Source organism: Maudiozyma barnettii (genome assembly GCF_903064755.1).
Source record: "Maudiozyma barnettii strain CLIB 1767 genome assembly, contig: KABA2_12, whole genome shotgun sequence".
Classification (NCBI taxonomy): domain Eukaryota; kingdom Fungi; phylum Ascomycota; class Saccharomycetes; order Saccharomycetales; family Saccharomycetaceae; genus Maudiozyma; species Maudiozyma barnettii.
Window position 1 is genome coordinate 311,850 of NW_024545249.1, and position 24,776 is coordinate 336,625.

The 24,776-nt window shown below is 34.1% G+C and overlaps 8 protein-coding genes across 8 annotated transcripts; 4 read left to right on the forward strand and 4 right to left on the reverse strand.

Annotated features, from left to right (window-relative positions):
* Positions 1–133: 133 nt before the first annotated feature.
* Positions 134–3,232, reverse strand: SIP4 (Sip4p; the record flags this gene model as incomplete). Its single annotated transcript, XM_041552862.1, has 1 exon — positions 134–3,232. One exon carries the CDS (start codon positions 3,230–3,232, stop codon positions 134–136), a length of 3,099 nt encoding a protein of 1,032 aa, XP_041408796.1.
* An 894-nt stretch (positions 3,233–4,126) lies between these two features.
* On the forward strand, positions 4,127–6,430 carry DPB11 (protein kinase activating protein DPB11; the record flags this gene model as incomplete). Its single annotated transcript, XM_041552863.1, has 1 exon — positions 4,127–6,430. The coding sequence occupies one exon, from the start codon at positions 4,127–4,129 to the stop codon at positions 6,428–6,430; it is 2,304 nt and encodes a 767-aa protein (XP_041408797.1).
* Positions 6,431–6,748: 318 nt separating this feature from the next.
* On the forward strand, positions 6,749–8,194 carry GWT1 (glucosaminyl-phosphotidylinositol O-acyltransferase; the record flags this gene model as incomplete). Its single annotated transcript, XM_041552864.1, has 1 exon — positions 6,749–8,194. The coding sequence occupies one exon, from the start codon at positions 6,749–6,751 to the stop codon at positions 8,192–8,194; it is 1,446 nt and encodes a 481-aa protein (XP_041408798.1).
* Positions 8,195–8,328: 134 nt separating this feature from the next.
* SRS2 (DNA helicase SRS2) lies at positions 8,329–11,667 on the reverse strand (the record flags this gene model as incomplete). Its single annotated transcript, XM_041552865.1, has 1 exon — positions 8,329–11,667. One exon carries the CDS (start codon positions 11,665–11,667, stop codon positions 8,329–8,331), a length of 3,339 nt encoding a protein of 1,112 aa, XP_041408799.1.
* A 1,367-nt stretch (positions 11,668–13,034) lies between these two features.
* Positions 13,035–15,458, forward strand: TOK1 (Tok1p; the record flags this gene model as incomplete). The annotated part of the gene is made up of 1 exon (XM_041552866.1): positions 13,035–15,458. The coding sequence occupies one exon, from the start codon at positions 13,035–13,037 to the stop codon at positions 15,456–15,458; it is 2,424 nt and encodes an 807-aa protein (XP_041408800.1).
* Positions 15,459–16,070: 612 nt separating this feature from the next.
* Positions 16,071–18,749, forward strand: KHA1 (Kha1p; the record flags this gene model as incomplete). The annotated part of the gene is made up of 1 exon (XM_041552867.1): positions 16,071–18,749. One exon carries the CDS (start codon positions 16,071–16,073, stop codon positions 18,747–18,749), a length of 2,679 nt encoding a protein of 892 aa, XP_041408801.1.
* A 115-nt stretch (positions 18,750–18,864) lies between these two features.
* Positions 18,865–23,412, reverse strand: BCK1 (mitogen-activated protein kinase kinase kinase BCK1; the record flags this gene model as incomplete). Its single annotated transcript, XM_041552868.1, has 1 exon — positions 18,865–23,412. One exon carries the CDS (start codon positions 23,410–23,412, stop codon positions 18,865–18,867), a length of 4,548 nt encoding a protein of 1,515 aa, XP_041408802.1.
* Positions 23,413–23,976: 564 nt separating this feature from the next.
* Positions 23,977–24,489, reverse strand: MRPL49 (mitochondrial 54S ribosomal protein bL21m; the record flags this gene model as incomplete). Its single annotated transcript, XM_041552869.1, has 1 exon — positions 23,977–24,489. One exon carries the CDS (start codon positions 24,487–24,489, stop codon positions 23,977–23,979), a length of 513 nt encoding a protein of 170 aa, XP_041408803.1.
* Between the last annotated feature and the right edge of the window lie 287 nt (positions 24,490–24,776).

A 24,776-nucleotide genomic window follows, 5' to 3' on the forward strand; every position in this document is an offset into this window, starting at 1 on the left:
GTTAATCAATGGTAAATGACACGATTGGTCATAAGACTTGTATTCATTTGAAATGCGACTAGATAATGGAATATATAATGGAATATAGATAAATATAATGAAGATGAGATGGTTGAACATAACATTTCGCTGGTCACTTTCTCTTTTTATTAGTTCCATCTTTAATCGGTTCTTGCTCATTTACCGCTGTGGTAGATGTCGACAAGCTCGATGGTAACAGTAACATGTTGACAAAATTTTTTGGTGTTTCTGTTTCTGTCAATCTTGGTAAACCCGTCATATTCTTATTAGAATTGATATTTGTTTGAGGATTGCCTCCATCAGATGGAATAAGTAATTGTGATATACTAGTTATACTAGTTCCCGAGAAAGGTGGAGGCATAACTCTTGAACTCAATAGCGAACTAGTACGAGGTAGTGGTAATGTTGGGGACTGTTGTTGAGACAGGATCCCGTTTTCATCTTCCCCTCGTGGATAAAACATATATCCAGTTTGATCTATCTTTCTCTTCTTGTGTGGATTTAGAGTGTTTAGAGATATATCCACTCCTACTTCCTCATTTAACGACGTAGAAGATCCCACCGTAATAGGGGAAAGTAAACTCTTGACGTTAAGTTGATTCGACTTTGATTTCTCATTTTGGACACCATGTTGCAGCTGTTGCTGCTGTTCTCCTTGTGACGGAATAGGGTGTTGATGATGTTGAAATAGTGATGCTGTACGTCTTTTCGTTTTAAAAGGTATCTCGAGGGGTCCCATGTTATCACAGGATCCCTCATCATCATCTTCAGCATAACCATCATCTGTATCTTCTTGGTTTCCAATTAATAACGGTGACAATAGGTATAAGGGATTTGGTTGACTTGGATCATTGATTGTAAAATCCTGTTGAACTTGTGCATTTGTATCGGTTGTTGTTGCTGTTGGTAGAAATAAATTACTATTAATTTCTTCTAACTTCGGAGTCGCTAAAGACTTAAACAATGTCGAAAGATTACGACTATTGCTAATCGTACCTGGAATGTTATTATTGTTGTTTGCATTATTCCCTGAAGCAAACATATTAAATTGTTCCATGATTGCCTTTGAATTGGTTCTAATTAAAGAATTATTATATGTCAAATTGAAATGTGAATCATTGAAATCAGATATCTGTTTTAAATAAATAGATGGAGTGGTAGCTACTTGAAAATGTTCATTAACTTTAAATATCGAAAGATCAATATTAAAGGATTTGATAAAAGGTTGTTTCTCCAATGTTAATATATCACTTTGATACCATAACAAAGACCACTTAATCAAAAATTGTTTAAATTTATTAAATTTCCAATAATATTGATTTTTTAATATTTTCTTGTTAGTGACGTCTTTAACGCCCGGTACTATTACTTGAGACATTCTATCTGACCAATCACATAATACACTTTCGCATGTGTTAATTAAATCAACGTTTGAAATTGGCAAGAAATGGAATAAATTAAATTTTAATGGTTGATGTGATGATTTACCAGAGGTAGTATTCAACGAATTATAATGCAAAATCAATAAATAGTATAACGTCAATATCTCATAGCTAATTTCTTCGATCGAGTCATGTTTACCTAGTATCGTTTGCGAATCCATCGTTATGTCTTTCCCATTATTGTTAGAAGATGTTTGCCCTGGTTCTAACTCTGCAACTAATGTCAGAATTAAATAGAATAAAGTTAAATTAATCTCTATAAATTCTGATTTCTCTAACATCAATGGCTTATTTGTCGCAATATTATTAGACAACAGTTCCTGATCATTTTGATCATGATCAAAATAATTATGATATAGTTTGTAACGAGTCAATTGATTTCTAAAATTTTCAATAGTCACCACCAATTTCGAACGTTCTGCTGAAGCTAATATCAATTGTAAATTTGTTCCATCCAATGATTTTACCACCAAATCTACTAAGAATGAAAAAGATTTTAAAATAGGAATCTTTAATACTTTTGGTTGAAATTCATCAATTAGGAAATTCACCTTGGGTAAACCTTGGATTAATGACCACCAAGAATTTAAAAATTGGAAACACCAAAAAGTGACATTATAAATTGAGTCGTTTTCATCATTATTTATAGTTTGTGATTTTAAATGTCGTATGTTGTCATTAGTCACTTCATGCAAATTTTTAGGATTAATATATAGAGCCATTGACAGACATTTTGAATAATTCATATTAGTCAAATCCATCACTATAGTCTGTTGTAATGAAGAATTTAAAGTAGGACAATAACCCATGAAGTAATAAGTGGCAAGGTTAAGACATTGTACCATATTAATATCTGATATATTTGCATTAAGAATTAATTTTGTCAATTGAAATAAGATCATATCATCGTAACAATTCCAATTAATTTGAATGATATATTGCAAAATGAGTAATTTCAATAGTGGGGGCTTAGTAGTATTTGTTTCTAGTTGATCTGTTTGTTGCGTCCCCATAATAATCATATCTATTAATGAATTCTCCATGATATCGAATGGATATAATATCGGAATTAATGAATTAATTGTTAGGAAAAATTGCCTAACAGCCTGAATTAATTGAGATTTAATTAAAGATGTATCATTTCTATACTGGTTTATTAAAAAATGAGGATAAATATAGTTATTCCCGTTCAATTTCAATTGTTGTTTCATTAAAGTCATTAAGATTGGCTCAAAATCATCAAATTTGTGAATTTCATTGTCTGTTTCATTATTCAACATATCATTTTCAATATGAAATATTTTATTCCAAGTTCTATGTCCTAAAAACATTTGTCTGTCATTATCCACTTTCACTTTATAATTTGTAAATTTATGAAAATTATCATTAATAAAGGATAATACCAATTCCGGATTTTCTTTGGAAACCGGTGTATTCGGTTCTGCACCTTTATTATTATGTCCCTCTTGTTCTGATAACAAATTTTGTAACCTTACTACTTCTTGTTCCAGTGATTCTGTATAACCTTTTGGAATACCTCTTCTAGCCAATTTATCACCATGAGTACAAACAAAATTAATTTTAGCGCAATTTGAGCACGAAGGTTTCAAACCATCGCATCTAACTTTCTTTAAACGACATCTATCACAGGCCTGAGTCTTTCTAAATATTTTCAAGTGAGATTCATTTGTGGATGATATTTTTTTTTGTTTATTTTTACTGTTCTTTGGAACAATCGTACTAGTTGCAATTGGCATTTTTCCAACCATTTCCTATATAAAAACAAAACCCTACTGTAAACAGCAATACGATAAAAGAAAAGAATATCTAATGTTTTAGGTATTATATAAGTTCCGATTTTGGAAGCAAAATGTGTAAGTCGTAATTAGCAACTTCTCAATCTCCCCATATATATATATATATATATATGATCTTAACCTATTATATAAAAGAACAAAGTAAATAATCGTGTGGCTGTGATATCAGAATGCGAATAAAAATTGCTCAAACTTAATGATCACATCCACTATCCCCTTTAGAGAACGGAATTCAATGAACATTATGTTGCATTTACGGTTTAAGGTCTCCCATTGCCAAACGGTTGTTTGTTGATTATTTGGTATTATGTTGCTAGAAAGGGAATTCAATGACTCTCTGTGTGTGTGAAGGAAACCCTAACTTTACGCCCTATAGTTCCCCGGGTTAACGGAGTTTATGTATTTTGAGACTTTTTGATTCGCCGGGCGAACGGGAAATTCAAAAATCGCGAGATAACGCAACCGGAAATAATCGGAGCTCCTGTTTCCGACCGTTTCCGGTTACAGCCACGTGACTGCGAGCATATGCTGCCACGTGACGTAGAATCGCCTATCATGCTGTACGAACACAGTGGTACTTCTCTTAATTCCCTCTATTCTGCGGCGTTTGTCTGCTTCTCATAACAAAAGACCCATAAACCGAAAATAATCAGAATAACAACAGAAACGCGATGCCGTTTGGTGTATTCACAATATACCAATGACAGTATTTTCGTGAGACACTCACAGTATACTAGAACATATAGAAGAAAGTACCTTCAGATCGTGTTATAATATTTACTAGAGGTGAGAACAAAATTTGAAGTACGAGCCTGTAACAATAAGCATATTTGTCATAAGTTGGTTATGGAGTCACGAAGTCCGTTTAAAGGATTGCTGTTCTGCTTCACGGGACTAGAACCTGAATTATCCAAACCATGTATTAAAAAAATTGTAAAATTAGGAGGGCAGTATATTGGTGACCTTACACCAAATGTGAACATTTTGGTAATAGGAACTAACCCTATGGAGTCAGCTAAATATCAATTTGTTACTATGCATAGAAATGATATGGTAGTAATTCACCATAGTGCACTAGATCAGCTATACGATATTTGGGTTAATGGAGATGACATATCTTGCAAAAATCATTCTAATTTCCAGAAATATTCGAATAATGACCCTCTAAGGATGTTGCATGTATTACATAGTAGATATGGAGCAAAGCCTCTCACTAATTTTTATATCTTTTTGGGTAGGTGTCAAAATGAAGATATTAAAGAACTGGAATTTTTTTGTCGTACAATGGGTTGTATCGATTGTAACACTACGCAATTCATGTTGGATATAAAGACTACTCATCCCGATAAACAAATTCTGTTTATTACAGATAGTGCAGAAAGTGCAAGAGCTCAGGCTGCTTTATCGGTCGGTGGTATACCATTAGTCCATTTTAAATGGTTGAAAGATTGTTTCGTGAGAGATTTAGCTTTACAGTACGATCCGTATTATCTGATTGAAAACGTCACTGGATTGCCATATAATGAGATAGGTATAGACGCATGTGATTCCCTAGAGCCTCGAATATCTATACCTAATCAATATCTGACAATGTCAGGAAATCTCGATTCTGAGGAAGATACATTGCTTCATCCTGTAATGACAAATAAATTAAAACCAAAAATTGATAAAATATGGGAAAGAACATTTGCATCTAACAACAAAGATAAGAACAATGATCACAAAGACACCGAAAAAAATACAACAATAACAACAGAAACAGAAACAGAGACAACACATAAACCTCTATATGGTTGTTTCCAAGGATGCACTTTCACCATACATCGTAGTTTTGATGTTAGGAAACAAGAAATTCTTGAAAAAATCATTACTCAAAACGATGGCTCAGTTAGTAACAGAACCACCAATGCAGATTATCTCATTGTACCAAGCAATATGGCTCTAGATTCATTAAATATAGATCCTAATTTGGAGACAATGCCCGAATTAGTAACTGAATTTTTCATCGAGAGATGTTACTATTATAAAAAAATCATATCACCACCAGATTCGTGGTCAAAACCTTTCCTTTACACATCAGACTTCAAATTAATCCCATCATCACAATTATTACAAAATCATAAGGATCACATATTAAATATAGCCATCACCGGATTCTACGGTGTAGAATTATTACAATTGAAAAAAATCCTGGAGTTAATGAGACCAATGGGTATTAATTTCTCCGAATTTTTAAATAGAAACTCAGACATACTGTTATTAAACATTGCCTCTTTGAACAGTATCCCAAGGACACACGTTTTATGGACTAACGAATATAGTGATTTACTCTTAGAAAATTATAAACAATGTGATTCAAATTCATCTGACAAAGAACGTCGAAATATTCATACAAGTCCCGTATTTAAAAAATCAATGAAGGAGAAAATTAATTTCGCCAGAGAGAAACATCCAATACCTATTATTACACCTGCATTTATTATGGATATCTTTCACACTGCAAGAGTTTTTACACGAAACATAATCGACGATGAACCGAAAATCCGTATCTCAGATAGTAGATGGACCGTTTGTTTGCCTAGAGGTAATGCAAGTAGTTTCATTTGTAGATTGAAGTATATCGATCCAACCAAAAGATTATTACTAAACAAAACACAAGATTCACAGAAATATGAATCCGATGGGAAAGTAAAGAAGGAAGGTTCTATAAATAAAACTCCATCAAATTTCTCTTCTGCAAAAGAAATGGCTAAAGATGTACTAAACATTATGCAAACCTCTTCATCTGCACCAAAGAAAATTTTAAGGAAACGTGTGCAGTCATTAGAAACAGACTATAATTCACCCTCACCTCCAGTTAATGAAGAAACGGTAACAAAACCCATGGCGAAAAGACCAAAATTGGCCATGGTGAAGAAACTTAGACCCGTTGAGAGAGAAGTAAGCTGGGGAAGTATGATCTCCGATGAATTGAAACGTACTGGCCAAGATAATACTAAACAAGAAGAAAAAGAAATACAAGTACAGGATTCTTTTAATAACAACGGTGCATACACTCAAGTAACCTACGGGCATCGAGATCAGATGGAATCTGGAAATCAAACCACTAAGCGTATGACAAGACATCATGCGAAAGAACTCGGGATATAAAACATTAAACACTATACGCATACATAGACATACGTAAATATCATTTAATCAGCATTTAAAAAATATATTCATATTTTTAAAAGAACACAAATGACAATCTATTAAAGAGTCTTGTTGTTCTCTTTTCCTTCATTTTACGTTATTATCACATGCACAGAACAAGTTCCGTTAAGCAACTTCGCTGGAAAAAAATTTATTAAAGTAACACGTTAGATAGATCTGTGAATTATAGAAAGGAACAATATAAACACTACTTTAAAAACATAAACTTGAAAGGACGAATAAACTATATCAGACCAATTAAACCGTGCCTTCAAAATGTCTACTTTAAAGGCTAGAAAGGAAGAGTTTGTTACGGGATTGAACGGTGGTTCGATCGAAGAAATTAATATTGTTACCTCAGTTGCCTTAACTTCCTATTTTTGTTGGAATTTATTAAATGAAGCGAATGGCGATAACGAATTGAATATATTTGTAGATTTTGCCCTTAATTGGTTAGCACTTTTGTTATCTATAACGTTATATGCTGGTAATATAAAATTGTTGAGTACTCTAATGACAGTACCATGTCTTATAATGTTCATTTACTTCAAATCAAATAGAAGAGTAACTTCAAAGCAAAAGCCAAAAAAACCTGTTGCTAAGGATGAAAAGTTCCAACTTTTAAGAAAACCATACATATCTGCTTATAGATCTGGTATGTTGATACTAACATGCCTAGCTATCATCGCGGTTGATTTTCCAATATTCCCTCGTCGTTTCGCAAAAGTTGAAACATGGGGAACGTCACTGATGGATCTAGGTGTTGGTTCGTTTGTATTTAGTAATGGTCTTGTTTCATCAAGGAGATTAATGCAATCAAAAACAAGAGTTAATATTTTTAGACGTCTGATTGGCGCATTACGTTCCAGTAGTAGTCTTCTAGTTCTAGGGCTCCTTAGACTATATTTTGTTAAGAACTTAGATTATCAAGAACATGTTACAGAATATGGTGTACACTGGAATTTCTTTATCACACTGTCTTTCCTTCCAATTGTTTTAGTCTTTATCGATCCCTTAGCAGAATATATCCCAAGGTTCATTATTGCACTAATCTTTTCAGGTATATACGACTGGAAGTTAGTTAATGACCCAAAATTCTTGAAATTTTTGATTTTAGAAGACAGAGATAACCTATTCAATGCGAATAGAGAAGGGATATTTTCATTTATTGGTTATTGTGCAATTTTCTTATGGGGTCAAAGTACTGGTTTCTACCTATTAGGGAACGTTCCAACTATCAATAACTTGTACAAGAACTCTACCATTACTATTGATCACAAAAGGAAATTGACAGGCTGGGCCAAGTATACTACAGTTAGACCTCTTTCAGGGTTATTGATATGGTCTGCAATTCTAATCACATTAGACCAATTAATTTTAGCATTCCATCCACATGCTGTCTCAAGAAGATTTGCCAATTTTCCATACACTATCTGGGTCGCTGCTTACAATGTTGGGTTTTTGACGATCTACTGTGCTGTTGATCAATTGTTTGGAAATTATAAGAAAAAATACAACCTACCTGTTTCGTTAGAAGCAATGAACTCCAATGGTCTTGTCTTATTCTTGCTATCAAACGTTAGCACTGGTTTAATTAACATGTCATTCACTACGATTGATGCCAGTGATTACACGGCTCTCCTAACCTTAGTTAGTTATGCCGCTTTTCTGGCAATAGTTTCTACCATTCTGTATAAAAGAAGAATTTTCGTAAGACTGTAATTCTGGTCAGAATGAATCACATCGATTTATATACATCTTCAAAATTTTCTATGATAAATGCACTATTTTTTTATTATGTTTTCTTTGTTCCATTTAAATTAAATGGTATGCTGATGTTTATATATGTATATAAATCAATCATCTAAGATGATAATTTCACTTTTTTCAATTTTTGCTTTCTTTCTAGCATTTGCCAATTGCGAAAAAATATCAACTTGTGTTGAAGAAGGTTCTCTTTTGACATTAGATATGGGTCCTGCTGTTTGGACTCTCTTTTTATTTTTGGTTGAACTCAAGTCGTTGTTAGTTTCCTTCTTGAGAGCTAGCTTAATATTTGTACTACTAGAGGCTTTCGCAGGCTCTTTCTTTGCAGATTTTTTAGTCTTAGTGAATGTAGTCTTCTTGGAAGGTTCTTTCTTGACAGTAACTTTCTTTTTCTTTGATTCTTTTCCTTTTGATTTTGGATTTCTAATGGCATTTGCTAGAGTTCTTGCATTTGAAAAAATAGGTCTATTATCTACTGTCAAATCATCAGGGTTATGCAAGATCTCAGAGGCTGTAGTATCTTCCAATTTTGTCTTGGGTATGGATATTTCATTATTTACGGAATTAATTGATGTTTCTGTTAATTGAATTGGAGTCGAAGTTATTCTTCTTGCACTTCTCCTAAATTGGGCACCTACCCTTTCAGAAACCCTTTCATCTGGAGATGGTCTGGAAAATGAAGAGTCCAATTTGGAGGTTGAGTTTGCACTTAGGGTTATTCCTATGTTATTATTCAACTGCGGCGGCGGTGCAAATTTCTTTGTCGGGGATTCAGGTGCTCTGGTACACGGTGCAAACTGACGTTGCGGGGATGGTGATCTTCTTACATTATTTGTAGGAGCACATTTCCTTCCAGGACTTAGTTGTAACGATTGTTCTCCCAGAGTTCTTTTAGTTGTAGAGTAAGAAGGCGCATATTGCTTTTTATTGTTAGTTTCGATCTTTAAAGCAGCAGCTGCAGTAGTAAAGCTAGAAATAGCATTTGGAGCAGGTAATTTATTTCGAGATAGATCCAACGAAGCCATATTTCTAAGTACATTTCCAGCCCAAATCATTGATTCTCTTCTGTTCTCCACAAATTTTGAATAATCCTTAACTAATGTATTAAAGGAGAAATCCTGATTCAATTTCTCTGGTCTTACATTAATTGCACGATATAATTTATTAATATTCGATAATGAATCCAATGCCATTTGTTGATCAGTTAACGTTTTCATCACCTCTGGAGTGAAAAATCTACTTGGACCACCAAACATCGGACTATTCGATTCTTCCACAGAAGATAGATACAGTAAATATTTTGCACGAGTCTGTGCTACAAAAAACATACGCCTCTCTTCATCCAAACTTTCATCTGCATTAGTTGGCAATTTTGGGTTCTTATCATTACTAGCATCATTCTCTGTAGAACTTTCTGAATCCGAATCCTCTTTATTGTCCGATTGGAACACGCTTGGGATTATCCCTTCAATACAACCTGGGATAAAAACGACTGGCCATTCCAAACCTTTGGAACCGTGAATCGTAGAAATTGTAACAGCACCTTCTTTTAATCTGGAACTCTGACCATTATTTTCACTGACACTATCAGCAGTAAACAATGATAATGAATTGAAAAACGTTCTAATGTGTTCAACAATGGGGGAATCGTGCTTCATATCATCTATCGGTACAGACATTTTAGCATCATTAGGTAACTCTTCAACTTCTTTAGTTTCCAAAAAGTATTTTTTCAAAAGTTGTATATTCTTGTGTCTTGGATTATCTAAATTCGGATCAGTATTACTAGTCTTATCAATTTCTTTATTATTACGGTTTTCTTTACCATCTTGAGATAAATATTCATTTTCCATATCGGACATCTTGTATAAAGTATCGAAAATTTCAGTCAGAGCAGTCGTCTTGGTTGTGGTACTATAGAATGTATCTCTACAGGATTGAATCATACTAATAAATTTAGTAATAACATATTTTGCTCTACTGTTCATACCAAGGTTATGTTTCCCTGTAGATATTTCTCTTAATGTATCCATTGCAGACATTGATTCTTTCATTTGTTGTTCCTTCATCAATGATGTTATTTTTGATGCCGACGTCTGACCCAGACCCCTTGCAGGGTATGTTAAAGCTGATATAATGGCATTTGGATTGTTGTCAGAATATAAACAATTCAATAGGTTTAACATCGATGTGATTTCTTTTAATTCCCAAAATGCATGTCCTTTAACAATCTTATAAGGTATTCGATGTTCAATTAAAGCTGTTTCGATAGATTTAATTTGCCTACGTTGTCGTACCAAGATGGCAAAACTATCATAAGTAAATAGATTAGGTAAAGCTTTCAAATAAAGTAATTCTTTGGCTAATGATGGTCCCTGTATAAAACTTACAGGGAAATTTGTATATACAGGGGGAAAATCACAATCAAATTGTGCTTTTAAAGGTAACCGTTGTTGCCTCCCATGTTGTTGTTGATTAATTAAGGTTTCACTTGTATCAAGGATTCTCTGTGAAGATCTATAATTTTCAACGAGGATCACTTGAGAACAAGGTAATGGGCATTTATTTGCCATTTGTTGGAAATTATATGCAAGGGCATTTCTGAAAGCGTAAATACTTTGATCTGGATCACCTACTACGGTTATACCTCTGGATAAATGATGATTTCCCTTTGCCAATAAGAACATTAGATCCATTTGTATACTATTTGTATCCTGAAATTCATCTACAAGGACATGTTGAATCTGTGGTAAACATCTATGTTTACATAATAAACGGAAAGTAAACATCAATAAATCATCAAAGTCCAAGCCATTCAAAGAATTCATTTGAGATTGATAAGTAGAGTAACAATACGCTAATGCTTCATCATGTGTAGATTGTTGAATATATTCTTCAGGTAATAGAGCCATTGATTTAAGTCTTGAAATCTCACGTTTAACAATCTTTGGGTGTACTGCCCAACCATCTCCATTTTTCTTTGATGGCCTACATAAATTTATCGATCTTTTAAACGAAGTAGCATAATCTCTAATCTGATCTGGCATCTGTTGAATAGTCTCTAATATAATTTTATCAACTTCTTTATCATCTAATATATGCCATCCGGACGTTAATCCAATCAATCCACCATATCTCATTAATATTCGAAGACAGACGCTATGGAAAGTTCCAATAATTAAATCATTCAAAGGAACATCATGATTTTGAAGCAAATCTTGCAAACGTTGCTTCATCTCCATCGCAGCTTTGTTTGTAAATGTCGTCACCACTATATTTTGAGGTGGAATGTTGTAATGTAGTATTAAATGAGCCACTCTAGCGACCAATACTTTTGTTTTCCCTGTCCCTGGACCAGCAACGACCTGCAATGCAGCACTAGGGTCAAACTGCACAGCCTGCCGCTGTTGCTCATTCAGTGTGTCCATAGTCTGATAACGATCGGTCTATGCTTGTTTAAGTGGAATAATACTGCAAGCTAGTCAAGTGTGCTATCATGATCTCTCTAATATACATTTTATCTGTGTGTTCGTATTTTTTTGCCCTCATTAACTGGGGGAGATCCTCATCGCTTTGTTTGTTTACAATTATTTTTCGGGTTTTGGCACGAAACAGATATAACGCGTGCCATAAACCCCCAAAATATTCTGAAATGAAATATTAGGGCTTCTGGAAATATTTACTTGGGCAATATTTAAGATCAGCAAACCCTCAAATGGAAAGGGCAAATTTTGAGGAAATGCCTGTGCAAAATTGACACATTTGGATTTGGGATAGTGACTGCACACAGTCGGTCCAGGACAGAATGGGAGGACGAAGAGATAAAAGATAGGGCATTGATATATTTCCAGGGGGGAATGAAACCAAGGACAATACGACACCAATACACGAGTGAGAGCCCCCATCTAGACACATTCCTATAAGATTACAAGGTTAGAAACATTTAGAACTAATGACAGCAGGTATCTCGAGTACCTAGAAGGTGATTATAAATATGCAAAGGTTCCCGAGTGATTCTACTTGTTAAAAAGACAACAGCAACAACACCGACCGGACAAGAGCTTCCGATTAGCAACTCGATCATTGAATACAAGAAACGTCTAGTAAACTAGAAAATAATGTGTATAATCTTTCAGGAAATGTGAACTCTCGGAACAACCCAAAAATGAAGACATTTTCAAATGATGTCAAAATTACAATAGTTCAATACAAATTGAAGCACAACTTCAATGGATAATAGGTTATCTTGGATAGACACAACTATATCTCGCAAATAGCCTCAACACACCCTAATATACATAAATGAATACAATTGGAACTGTCAGTAGTGGGGCCAATCACTAATTCTACTCAGTGGACCTTTTCGACCGTCTTTTGCGTAATGACGGTAACAACTTCACACTCCTGTCTCATTATCTCTGGATATTTATGCTGCCCTAGTGCATTATTTATAGAGTTTACATTGTACTGTGCTTCGTTTGCGTTGTATTGTTCTTCTTCTTGTCCTTTCATTGTGTTGGTCGACTTTTATTTTTATTGATACTTCATTCGTTTCAATACGGAGCGGGATTATTCACGCTTTATTTGTTTGTTTCATTACGCAAGGACTGTTTGCAATGATGACATGATGGATTAGATGAACAATAGATGGGGGACTGTACTATATACATTACGTAGATTATCGATGATAGTACTGATATTATTATTATATATATAAGTGGAGAGGTAGTTGCATATACACAGAATTGCATAAACATACTCTGAGAAGCTCATTAACGAATTATCCAATGCAATTATGGCAGGGTCGATCAGTACAGAAACCTCGGTGGATTCTGCTCTACATCAAGCACTTAAATTCCATAATGAACGTGTATCTATCATTAATGAGGATCCGTCATCCAGAACGTTTCTATTTTGGTTTATTGTATCGTGTTATTTCCCTGTAATTACGGCTTGTTTGGGACCAATTGCAAACACTATATCGATTGCCTGTGTTGTTGAACGATGGCGTAGTAATGCTATAAAATATGTCGATCATGGAGTAAATGGGGTTCAAGCAATTCCGGTAAAGATAGCTGATCCAAAAGGTATATTTGCAATAAACATTTTATCCCTGGTTTTTGGATTTATTTCAAATACTGTTTTGATTATGCATTTTACAAGAAAATTAAGTTATTTAAAATCTCAAGCAATTAATATTACAGGCTGGTCATGTGCAGGCTGGTTACTATTAGCAGATGTCGTCGTCTGTTCTAAATATGATATGCCTCATGGATTTCATAGAACTATTGGGTTTTGGTTTGCTTGTTTCACTTCAGGTCTATATTTAGTATGCGCAGGGACATTATGTGTGCATTTTATCGGATTCAGATTAGGTAAATACCCTGCAACTTTTAATTTATTTACTAATGAAAGAAGTATCATCTTATTTACAGTACTATTATCCCTATGGCTAATTTGGGGATCGGCAATGTTTTCAGGTCTATTAGGAGTGTCATATGGTAATGCTCTTTATTTTTGTACAGTATCTTTATTGACGGTAGGGTTTGGTGATATCTTACCCCCGAGTGTGGCAGCAAAAATTATGGCTTTAATATTTTCTGTGAGTGGTGTTCTATTATTAGGTTTAATTGTCTTTATGACAAGATCAATTATTCAAAAATCATCGGGTCCAATTTTTTATTTTCATAGGTTAGAGACCATTAGATCAAACACATGGAAAAAAATTGATAATGGGAAATTAACTTTAACTAATAAAGAATCCTTTGAACTGATGTCCAAGTATAAACGTTCTTCAAAGCTTAAAGAACATTTATTCTCTTTAATGGTCACTACAATTGTCTTCCTAATGTTTTGGTTGCTTGGTGCTATGGTATTCCATTATGCGGAAGGTTGGTCATATTTCAATTGTATATATTTTTGTTTCTTATGTTTATTGACTATTGGGTACGGTAGTGATTTTGCACCATCTACAGGTGCAGGGAGAGCATTCTTTGTAGTTTGGGCAATTGGCGCAGTTCCATTGATGGGTGCAATCTTATCTACTTTGGGTGATGTTCTATATGATACAGCAAATAAACTAGACAGTAATTTTGCCAAAAGGTTCGGATTCGCTATAAAATATATGATTGTTAACACTGCTGAGAGGACTGTTCGGGCTGAGAGAAATCATGTGAAACATCATAGCCATCATCGTCACCATCACCATCATCTGAAAACGCGTAAACTATTTGTTACACCTAATGCTATTGTGGATTCTGTAGATGATGCACAGGATGTGGATGGTACACCAGAATTAATAACCGACTTAGCATATAATACAGATAATGATACCGATCCCCCTGAAGACGATAATGATACAGTTTGTAGCACTACAGGTGTTGCAACGACGATATCACACCCTCAGGAACAGAATATACATGATAAGGGAGATCAACAAAGTGATGAAATCGACGAAAGTTTAAAATTTAACGGATCAGAGTTGATGGCCAATAATACTAGTAATGAAACGGATCTTGAGGCTCAACTGGATGCTAATTCACGTCGTAATAGTATGAAGACCAAAAGTTCGCATGGTAATGATAGTCGGGTGTCCGATGATTCCATTGACCCCTTGGAAGTGGTCAATTTATTGACCGATAAAGATATTACACAGACTAGAGATGCTTTGTTTTATAAATTGGAAGATTTACAAAGACAATTACTTGATTTAAGAAAATTACATCAATTATCTATTACAAATCCAAATTATTCATTAAGTTTTCAACAATGGACAAACTTAAGAATTCTTAATCAACATTCGCTCAATGAACAAAATCATAGTACCGAATTAGAGGAGTCAAATTTCTGGTTATCGGCAAACACGCCTTTAAGGTTCCCATTGAATGAACCCCATTATGCATTTAATAGATTGTTTAGACACATTGACTTACAGATGGATCGTTTGTTACATGATTCAAGAGGTATCATTGCAAATAGAGACCATTTCACGCAATCTTATTTTGGATTACAAGATGAGCCCTTTCTCAAAACAGTAACGAGACGTAGAGCTTTCACCAACCAATCACTACCTACACATTGGAATGAGTCCACAACTAGAACTGTACATCCAGACAGGACTTTTCTGAGACGTTCATTGTCAGGAAAAGGGGACGATGAATCATTGGCAACCTCAAATTCCAGCGATTCTGAGGATTTCTCACCAGAGTCATTTCCTTAAACTGATGGAGTACATACGTATAAACACATATATAGTATGGACATATTCATACTGGCACATTGCATCATATATACTTATAAATATTCATGGCATATAATAATTAATATTTAACATCATACGATTGGATTCAAAGGGACATTATATATTGAACTATATATATATATATATAATAGAAATGAGAAGTAAGAAAGCTGTTCTATTTAAGAAATATAACCATGGATGTCTTACTTTCGAATGAATAAGAATAAAATAATAATACACATTTCATATATTCTGATGATGTACTTGTTAATATAGTCATTAGAGCAACAAGTATAGTTATATCTAAGCTCTTCGTGAAGCACTTTCTGCGGGGTGGTCTTCCAACTTTAAGGCTTTAAAGTTCCCCGTTTTCTTCCGCCCTTTGATGTCTTAAATTTATATATATATTTTTCCTGTTAGGAAGGTAATAAATATATATATAAACACACACAACTAATTTATGAAACCTCAGATATAACAAGAGAGATAAAAGGACAGAAACTACTACTATAACTATCAACTTTTTATTAAATAAGATATCATTACAACATTATATAACAATATTCTGTTTTTGTTAGTTTTATTTAAACGATGGCAGGTCAAGTGGGCGGTGTTTTATCAGGAGCTAATCCGTTTCATTATAACTCAAGCTCTCCCTTAACATTATTTTTATTCCAAACATGCTTGATCCTAGCGACTTGTAACCTTTTGCATCTTTTCTTTGGAAAATTACGTCAACCAAAAGTTATTTCTGAAGTCATTGCAGGTATAATATTGGGTCCAACAGTATTTGGTCAAATACCAAATTATACAGAAACTGTATTTCCTAAATCCTCAATCCCCGGCTTAAACCTTACAGCTAATTTAGGTATTATCCTTTTCATGTTTTTCTTAGGGTTAGAAGTTGATACAGCGTTTATGAAAAGACATATGAAGACTGCTCTATCCATGGGTTTAGCTACCCTAGCTATACCATTTGGATTTGGTTGTCTTTTAGCAATTCCGTTGTATCATAATTATTCTAATAAAATTGATTCAGGAAGAGAAGTTAAATTTACTGTCTTTATGGTGTTTATTGCCGTTTCGATGGCTGTCACTGCATTCCCTGTACTGTGTAGAATACTTAATGAATTACGTTTAATAAAAGATAGAGCTGGGATTGTTGTATTGGGAGCTGGAATTATTAACGATATCTTAGGTTGGGTGTTATTAGCTTTAAGTGTCATTTTATCAAATTCTGAATCAAGTCCAGTCAATACTGTGTACATATTATTATGCACATTTGGTTGGTTCTTGGTTTATTTCTATCCTTTGAAATATGCTTTGAGATGGATTCTAATAAGAACCCATGAATTGGATAGAAATAAACCTTCTACTTTTGCCACTATGAGTGTCTTGTTTATTATGTTTATATCTGCTTATTTTACAGATATTATTGGTGTACATGCAATATTTGGTGCATTCATTGCAGGACTTGTAGTCCCCAGGGAGAATCATTACGTCGTTAAACTTACTGAAAGAATGGAAGATATTCCAAATATTGTATTCATACCAATATATTTCGCTGTTGCAGGTTTAAATGTCGATTTAACTCTTTTAAATGAGGGGAAAGATTGGGGTTATATTTTTGCAAGTATTGGGATTGCTATTGCTAGTAAAGTATTTTCAGGTGCAATTGTGGCGAAATTACATGGTTTATTTTATAGAGAATCTTTGGCAGTAGGAATTTTAATGTCTTGTAAAGGTATTGTGGAAATTGTTGTTTTGACAGTTGGTTTGAATGCAGAAATTATTAGTAAGAAAATATTCGCAATGTTTATTCTAATGGCTTTGGTATCAACCTTTGCTACTACTCCTTTAACTCAATTAGCATACACAGAATCGTATAGAAAGGAATTAAACAAGACTTTGGCAAAAAGAGATACAGAGAATGGAATAGAAGAAACAACGGAGGAGTCAGAATTGGATCTTAAAGAAGAACATTTGGCTAATACACTTTCCTCCTTTGAAGATTTGAAATCATTTCATGTTACAGAAGTGGTAACAGTATTAAACACTACAGATGCTATATCGACTTCCCTGGAATTCTTAAATTATTTGATATATGATAATACTCATGATCAATCCAAATTTATCAGTGCTCAAAGAACAAGAGTATTAAGTAATAGTTCAAGTCATTCTACATTAAGAACAAAGACTAAGAGATTAAAGCGTTTTTTGTCCAAGAATACTACTTCTACTATTGATGATAATGAGACAGGTCTTACTGTCATTGAAGAAGATGATCTGGGTTTTGATTTTTTGGTACCATTAAATGTTATTCATTTGAGACTACTGACTGAAAGAACAACAGATTTATTACAATCTTCAACTCTTTATAATGAAGAATCTCATTTCACACCAAATTCAGATTCAATTATAGGTATCTTTGATATATTTTCTCGTTTAGGAAAAGTTCCATTTTCAAGTGAAGTTATTTTTTCAACAATTAGAGAAAAAGCATTAAACATTAAATCTTCTAATATCAAAGAGGGAAACTTGGTCTTACTTCCTTTAAAAGGTGCACTTTATGAGTATAAAGGATCGATTGCATTGAATGATGAAAAATATCAGAATTTCAATCATATTTATTCTCATTTATTAGGCATCAATGAACTACCATATAATTTCTTCAACACATTAACAAATCTGAATGCAAATCTGGCAATGTTGATTTCGAATACAAGTAGTAAAATGAATGTCAATAGATTTTCTTCTAGATATTTTACTTTGGTCTTACCAAATGAAAATTTTACTTCTTCTGATTTTTTGGCTTTGTATATTTTCCTGTTAATATTTTACAGAAATAGAAACAAACAAATTAATAACAAAAGTACAATATTTGTGAATGAGAAGAATTCTGGTCTTACTGACACGTTATTCACAACTTTTCAGAATTATGAATGGATGAATGAAGAATACGTCGAAATTATTTACGTCAAGACCGAACATAAAACAGTCAATGGTATTATTGGCACGTCTTTTGTTGAAAGTATTATAGAAAATAATCTTTCAATAGAGGCGAAAGAACGTTTAGAAGAAACGACATTCATTATGGCCGAGCCATATTTCCAGTCAACAGAACCATTTTCTGATGAGGTGAAGTCTGCAATATTAGAGGGTGCTAATTTAAGATTTGACGTTTTAGTCGTGCACCATTATACCTGTAATATTCGAAAGGATATCACACCAACTGAATCTGATAAAGAAGTTGGCGGTAGTGCCACCTGATTTGACTCTTTTTTTAATCCACTAGAACTAAGTTCAATTCGCATTTTTAATCATTATTCTATAATATTCCATACTATCTATCACATATATATATATAAAACAAATAAATAAATCATCACATATTGTTGACTTTTGTTCCTTCGCGAGATGAAATTCTTAATTTAGTGGAATTGATTTTATCATTCGATTTGATAAAGTTATAAAGTGCTGTCGAATCAAAAATGTATTTGTTACTTTCCTTTAAAAATAGATGGCTTAGCAATTCATCAGCTGTTGGTCTCTTCTCTGGATCAATCTCAAAGCAAGCATCTAAGAATTGTCTTCCTGCAGTAGATATCAATGGCAATGTATCATCAGGAATAGGTGGTGCAGATTTGGATTTCCCAATCTTAAACATTGCAGCTACAACTTCCAGATTAGACCATGGTCTCTTTCCTGCAAACATTTCTAAAACAACACAACCAAGGGCCCAAATGTCTACCTTAGCACTATATCCTTGTTTGGTATCCACCATCTCGGGAGCCATCCAAAAGACAGTACCTCTCATAGTCATATCCGCGTTGGAATATATATCCTTAGATTTCTTAGAAATACCAAAATCACTAATTTTACAAATACCATCTTGGTCTAGTAATACATTATCTGCTTTCATATCTCTATGCAAAATACCGCGCGAGTGAAGATAGGCTAGACCTTCTAGGACTTGATAAGTAAGGTACTGAATTAAAGGTTCATCAAACCTACCATACATTCTGATAAGAGAACCAACAGAGCCTCCTGCCACATATTCAAGGAACAGACTATAAATATTGTCTTTGACCTCAAAGCCAAGATACTGGACTATATTCGGGTGATCCAGATCTTTTAATGTTGAGACCTCAAATTCTAAGGCCTCAACCATGTTCATAATATTTTCATCTTGTGAACTATATTTTGGTACTTCAACTTGTTTGACAGCCATCATTTCACCAGTTGTTGCATTTAACGATAGATAAACAGCACCAAAGGAGCCTTTACCTATCTTTTCCCCCTTGATCCACGCAAATTCTTTATATTCACCTTTTGAGTTTTTTGCTTTATTGATAGCAACAGCTTGCTTATCTGTAATTTCAATAACCTTGGTACCCCACATTTTAGTATTTTGTCTCTTTATCTTCATCGATTGTTTTCTCTTCTCACTAGCTTCGTGTGCGATAGTTCTGATTGTTTTAGTCCTTCTAGGTGTCTTTAGACGGTTCATGTTGTTAGATGGAAGTGATTCAATCTGCGAGTCAGATTCAGGTGGCGCAAATGGATTATTTTGTGAAAGATTAGAGACTTGGGAAGACTGGGAAGACTGGAAAGACTGTCTCATAGAAATCGGAGATGTTGGTGTTAATCCACCTTCAACAACCGGTTTATCCAAATTAGCGCTTGGAAAGAATTTCTCCAAATTTTGGTAAACCACTTCTGGTGAAGGTCTTAATGTCATCTTACGAACCAGTCCATCCTTACCTGTAGTAGGGGTCACTAACACTATATCAGAATCAGTGTCAATCTCTTTTTGGCCTTCTTCAGTGGATGGACCATTTCTCTTATCTGAAGCATTAGACCATATAATATCATCAGATGAATCACTGTCATAACTATTATCGTCCTTACTGGACTCTGTTTCAGATAGCGGAGGTGCATCTGCAAAAGTTATATCATTTTCAACAAACACATCAGCAGCACTAGCAGATGATATGATTCTTCTTGAACTCCCCCTCTTTAATAAACCAGGGGATGGTGAACTGAATATAGAATTTGAGGTCGAAGCCACAGAATTAGACCTATTAAGATTTTGCTTGTTAATGTAAGATAAAGTTGGATTAGTATATTCATCTTCTGACTTCTTTTTTCTGGTAATATCATTAGCACCTTTATAAGGCTGGGGTACCAATACTTGGGTTGATGCAGGAGTGTAAGATGACATGATTGTATCAGATGTAGGGCTTGTAGTTTCTACAGGTACCTTAGTTGCGCCACTAGGGATAGGTCTTGTCATATTTTTCATTTTGCGCTTAGTACTTGTTCTTCTAATATTTGGTTTCAAATTTGTATGACTCGAGAGTGAAGTATTCCTTGGTGGAGAAACATTACTTGGAGGTTTTGGAGCATTCCTCTTAGGTGCTAATTCAGCATCTAGGTAAGGTGATTCCCTCCTCTTATTAAAATCAATTTCGCCAGTATCATCTTTCCGTAGAACATTAAAACTACTCTTATTATCAGAGTCTAATTGTAAAGTACCTTTTCTTATTTTGTCTGGTAGATGTAAGTTGAATTTTTGTGCTGGCTTAGATGTCATGGTTGGCACCGTAAATTCGTCCGGAACTTGCTCTTTAACATTCCAATAGTTCGTTTCTTCAGATCCGCTATTATTCAATACAGCATTATCATAATAATAACTTGGAGTTTGTGGGTATCTACGAAAATTGTTACTAGGTGAGTGATCTTCAGATGAAGTGATATCAGATGATGAAGTAACAATAGAGACATCATCAGTAGTACCATGTATACTACTTGTAACAGATCTTACCGAACCCTTACTCTTCACGGAGCGCAAAGTATGGTGGATATCGCTTGATAATGTACCTGTTCTTAGTCGATTTTGAATTTTGCTATGGTCCTTTATATAAAATTGTAAAGTGCTACCCTTGAAGGAGTTGTTAACTAACATGTTGATAATATCGTCAGTAAGTGGCGATCCGATATCCCCTTTAAAGTTTGTCATATGAACGCACATTTGTTTGATACCAATGTTAAGTTTTGTACAAATAATATCTTTGAAATCCTCTGGAGAATTGAATTGATTCGTTGGGAATGGAATATAACTTTTGTTGTCTTTAGTAATAAGAACGTAGGTTTCGTGTTCTTCATTTGTTGACTTATTGCCTGGAAAGTATTTTAAATCTATATCAAGAACAGATTCCTTAGAAAGAGGTTGTTTTTCTTTGTCTTTTGGTAAACTAACAATTGGAGCATTATTCAAAGAATCACTTTTTGGAGATTGCTTTTTAAGAGGCTTTGAAGATGTAGTGGAGACGCTTGGGGATTGTATATCATCATTTAACTTCCCTGGTGTTAAAGTAATCACACTTGAGCTTCTCGATGGTGCCACAGGGGTTGGTAAAGTCGAAGAGGAGTAAGGGCTAGAAAATTGACTCCTTCTCTTCAGTTTTCCCCAAAGATTCGATTTTTCTTCTTGTCCGTTGGATTTGGTGGGGGACAAAGATGATGACTCATGAGTTGTCTTTAGTTTGCTTGCTGAATCAAACGATTTCCTCTTTGAATTATCTGATGGACTTTCGATAGACCGAGGTTTTGTCATAGTATTGTGTACTTTATTTGTATTTGGAGACAATCCACTACCATTTTTATTGGTGACAGATAGATTAGAATTTGATGAATTGTTATGTGAAGTACCAAATATTGCATTCAACAAAGATGATTCAGACGAACTACTTTTATGGTTTCTCCTAAATATATTTGGATATGATGACGGAGATAACGGTGGAGTATTTGATTTACTTGAAGATGCAGTTGATTCAATAATGGAAGATGGTCTCGATGGGATCTTTAACTTAATATTTGAAGTTGGATTAGTTGATTGGTTAGTCCCTTGTTGGTGGTTATTATTTGACACAGGTGTTGATGGTGTTAATGATCCACGTAATGATATAAAACTTTTTCTGTAGAGAACACTAGCACTTTTAGTTTTCTGGTGGGTTCTCAATTGAGGATGCTTGGATTTGTCTTCTGTCTTTGAAGGACCAGTCTTCTGCGGTGATATCATAGACTCAGATGCAGATCGAGAAGAATTTCCAATCTCCTCCTTTGCTTTATTCTTGATTGATTCGCTTGAACTTCGTGATGATTTCAGTTTGTCGGATGACCTCACTCTGTTATGGCCATGATTATGATTACTGTTTGTTACATTCTTTGTCATAGTTTGTTTTAATAGCGTTTGAAATTTCTTATATGATGCATTCTTAGATTGAGGTAAGTATTTCTCGTACACTGCAAAATTTTCATAAGCAAGTAGTTTAATAAAGTTTTGACCTACGAGTCTATGTTTCTTAAAGGTTGAAATCCATGTGTCAGGAAATTCATGGAATTTTAACCATGAGACTATACGTTGTATATTCCATTCGTCAGGGTCTGTAGGATTCCATGATAAAATTAATTTGTCGAATGAAAGACTGTTGATGCTATTCCCTGATGATTTCCTTGATGAGGATTGTGCAGAAAAATCTCCTCCGTATGCATTGGAATTCCTTTGAGAAGGTTTTGTAGAGCTTGTATGTAATGTTGACGACGATGAAGCTGTCATAGAAGGGCTATTGGTAGCATTTTCAGCTGAGTAACTGTCAGTCAATGTATGGACCTCCAATTGATCTGATAATGATCCTAACGGTGTCTTTTCTGATGAATGGTATTGAGGATCGTAACTGAGTTTAGAACCATTAGAAGCAATTGAATTTCTGAGATCGTTTGTGGAATGTCTATTTTTAGCGTAATCGTTACTAATTCTGTTGTGATTTTTTAAAGTTTGACCAGCAGACTTCACTGAGGATGCAGAATGTGATTTGGAATGATTAGGATTCTCAGGTACATTCACCGTACCTTTCTTGAGAAATGTCATGTATAATCTTCTTGCTATAATCACCTTCTTTGCCTTGTGTTTTTGTCTTAGTCTTTGTTTATGCTTATGTTCATTGAATAATGTTTGTTCTTATATATAATATATACGGCTGTTATGGTAGAAATTTTCAGTGCCGAGTAAAAATTGAGATTCCATGAAAACAGTCAGAAGAACAGATTGGTCAAATTAAGAGTTATATCTTCTGCTTGAAAGAATGGATAATAATTTCAGTTATTAGTTTGGACTTAGTAAAAATAGCAAATGACATATGAGGTTTGTGTAATTTCCCAATGTTAGTTGGTTGTTTACTCAAGCTGTACATTACCTTCAAAGATTTCACGGTCTAGATATTCACGTGATATCTTACTTCGTACATGTTATTGTAATACTATCTTAACTGTTTACATGTGAATTGTGTGCTATTATTTATTTAATTATTTTATTTACAAGTTGTAAATGTTGGAAAGAATACATAATGATAAAACGAGAGAAGTGGATAGTGGGTTAAAGAAATACACGATGTCTATTCTTCTTCAAAAAAACGAAAAAGCAATGCAGTATGAACTAATTTACGGACAACTCGCTGATTCTAATCATAGTCAAATCACCTTTCCTCTTTGCGTGACGTACTCTTCTATTTCTTCTCTTAGTGACTTCTCTGATTTCAAATTTCCGTTTAGACTTCTCGAGAACAGTAGCCTTCAGATTATATAACGAAGGATCTATTGGTTCATCCACCAATTTATAGTTTCTGGATCCAATGGTCCTGACATCAGTAAGGGCTAATATATCTCCTACTTCAGCATTCTTTACTTTATATGGCAGAATGACTTTATCACCTTCTGTAACAACGTAAGGTCTACCATGAACTCTAAATTCAGCATATAGTTCATTTGACAGTCTCAATGGGGTAATATCTACAGGTCCAGCAGAGGCAGTCTCCCTTAAAGTATTATTCTTGATATATGTACCGTTATGACGGACTAACATCCCCAAAGCAATTGCAGGCATCCCTGTTATCATACATTTTGTTGGCTTTACCGTAACAGCAACAGCACGACTTAAACTTCTTAACATCTTCTGTCCTATGATACTCTAGGAAATGAAACTACAATATCCTTCAGTTTATCGTTATTATGCTGTCCCCTTTCTCTTCTATACATATATATGTGTGTGTGTGTGTGTATGTGTATTGGGTAAACGACAAATCCTTTCTTTAGAGATAAATTCGGCAGGTTCATTTGGCTTTGTCGACCAACTGACAGCGTTGAATCTCCTGCTCGTACACAGTGATTTTATTGAAACAATTTATAAATATAAATATATATATATAAATATGTATATAAATGCATTTATGTACATTG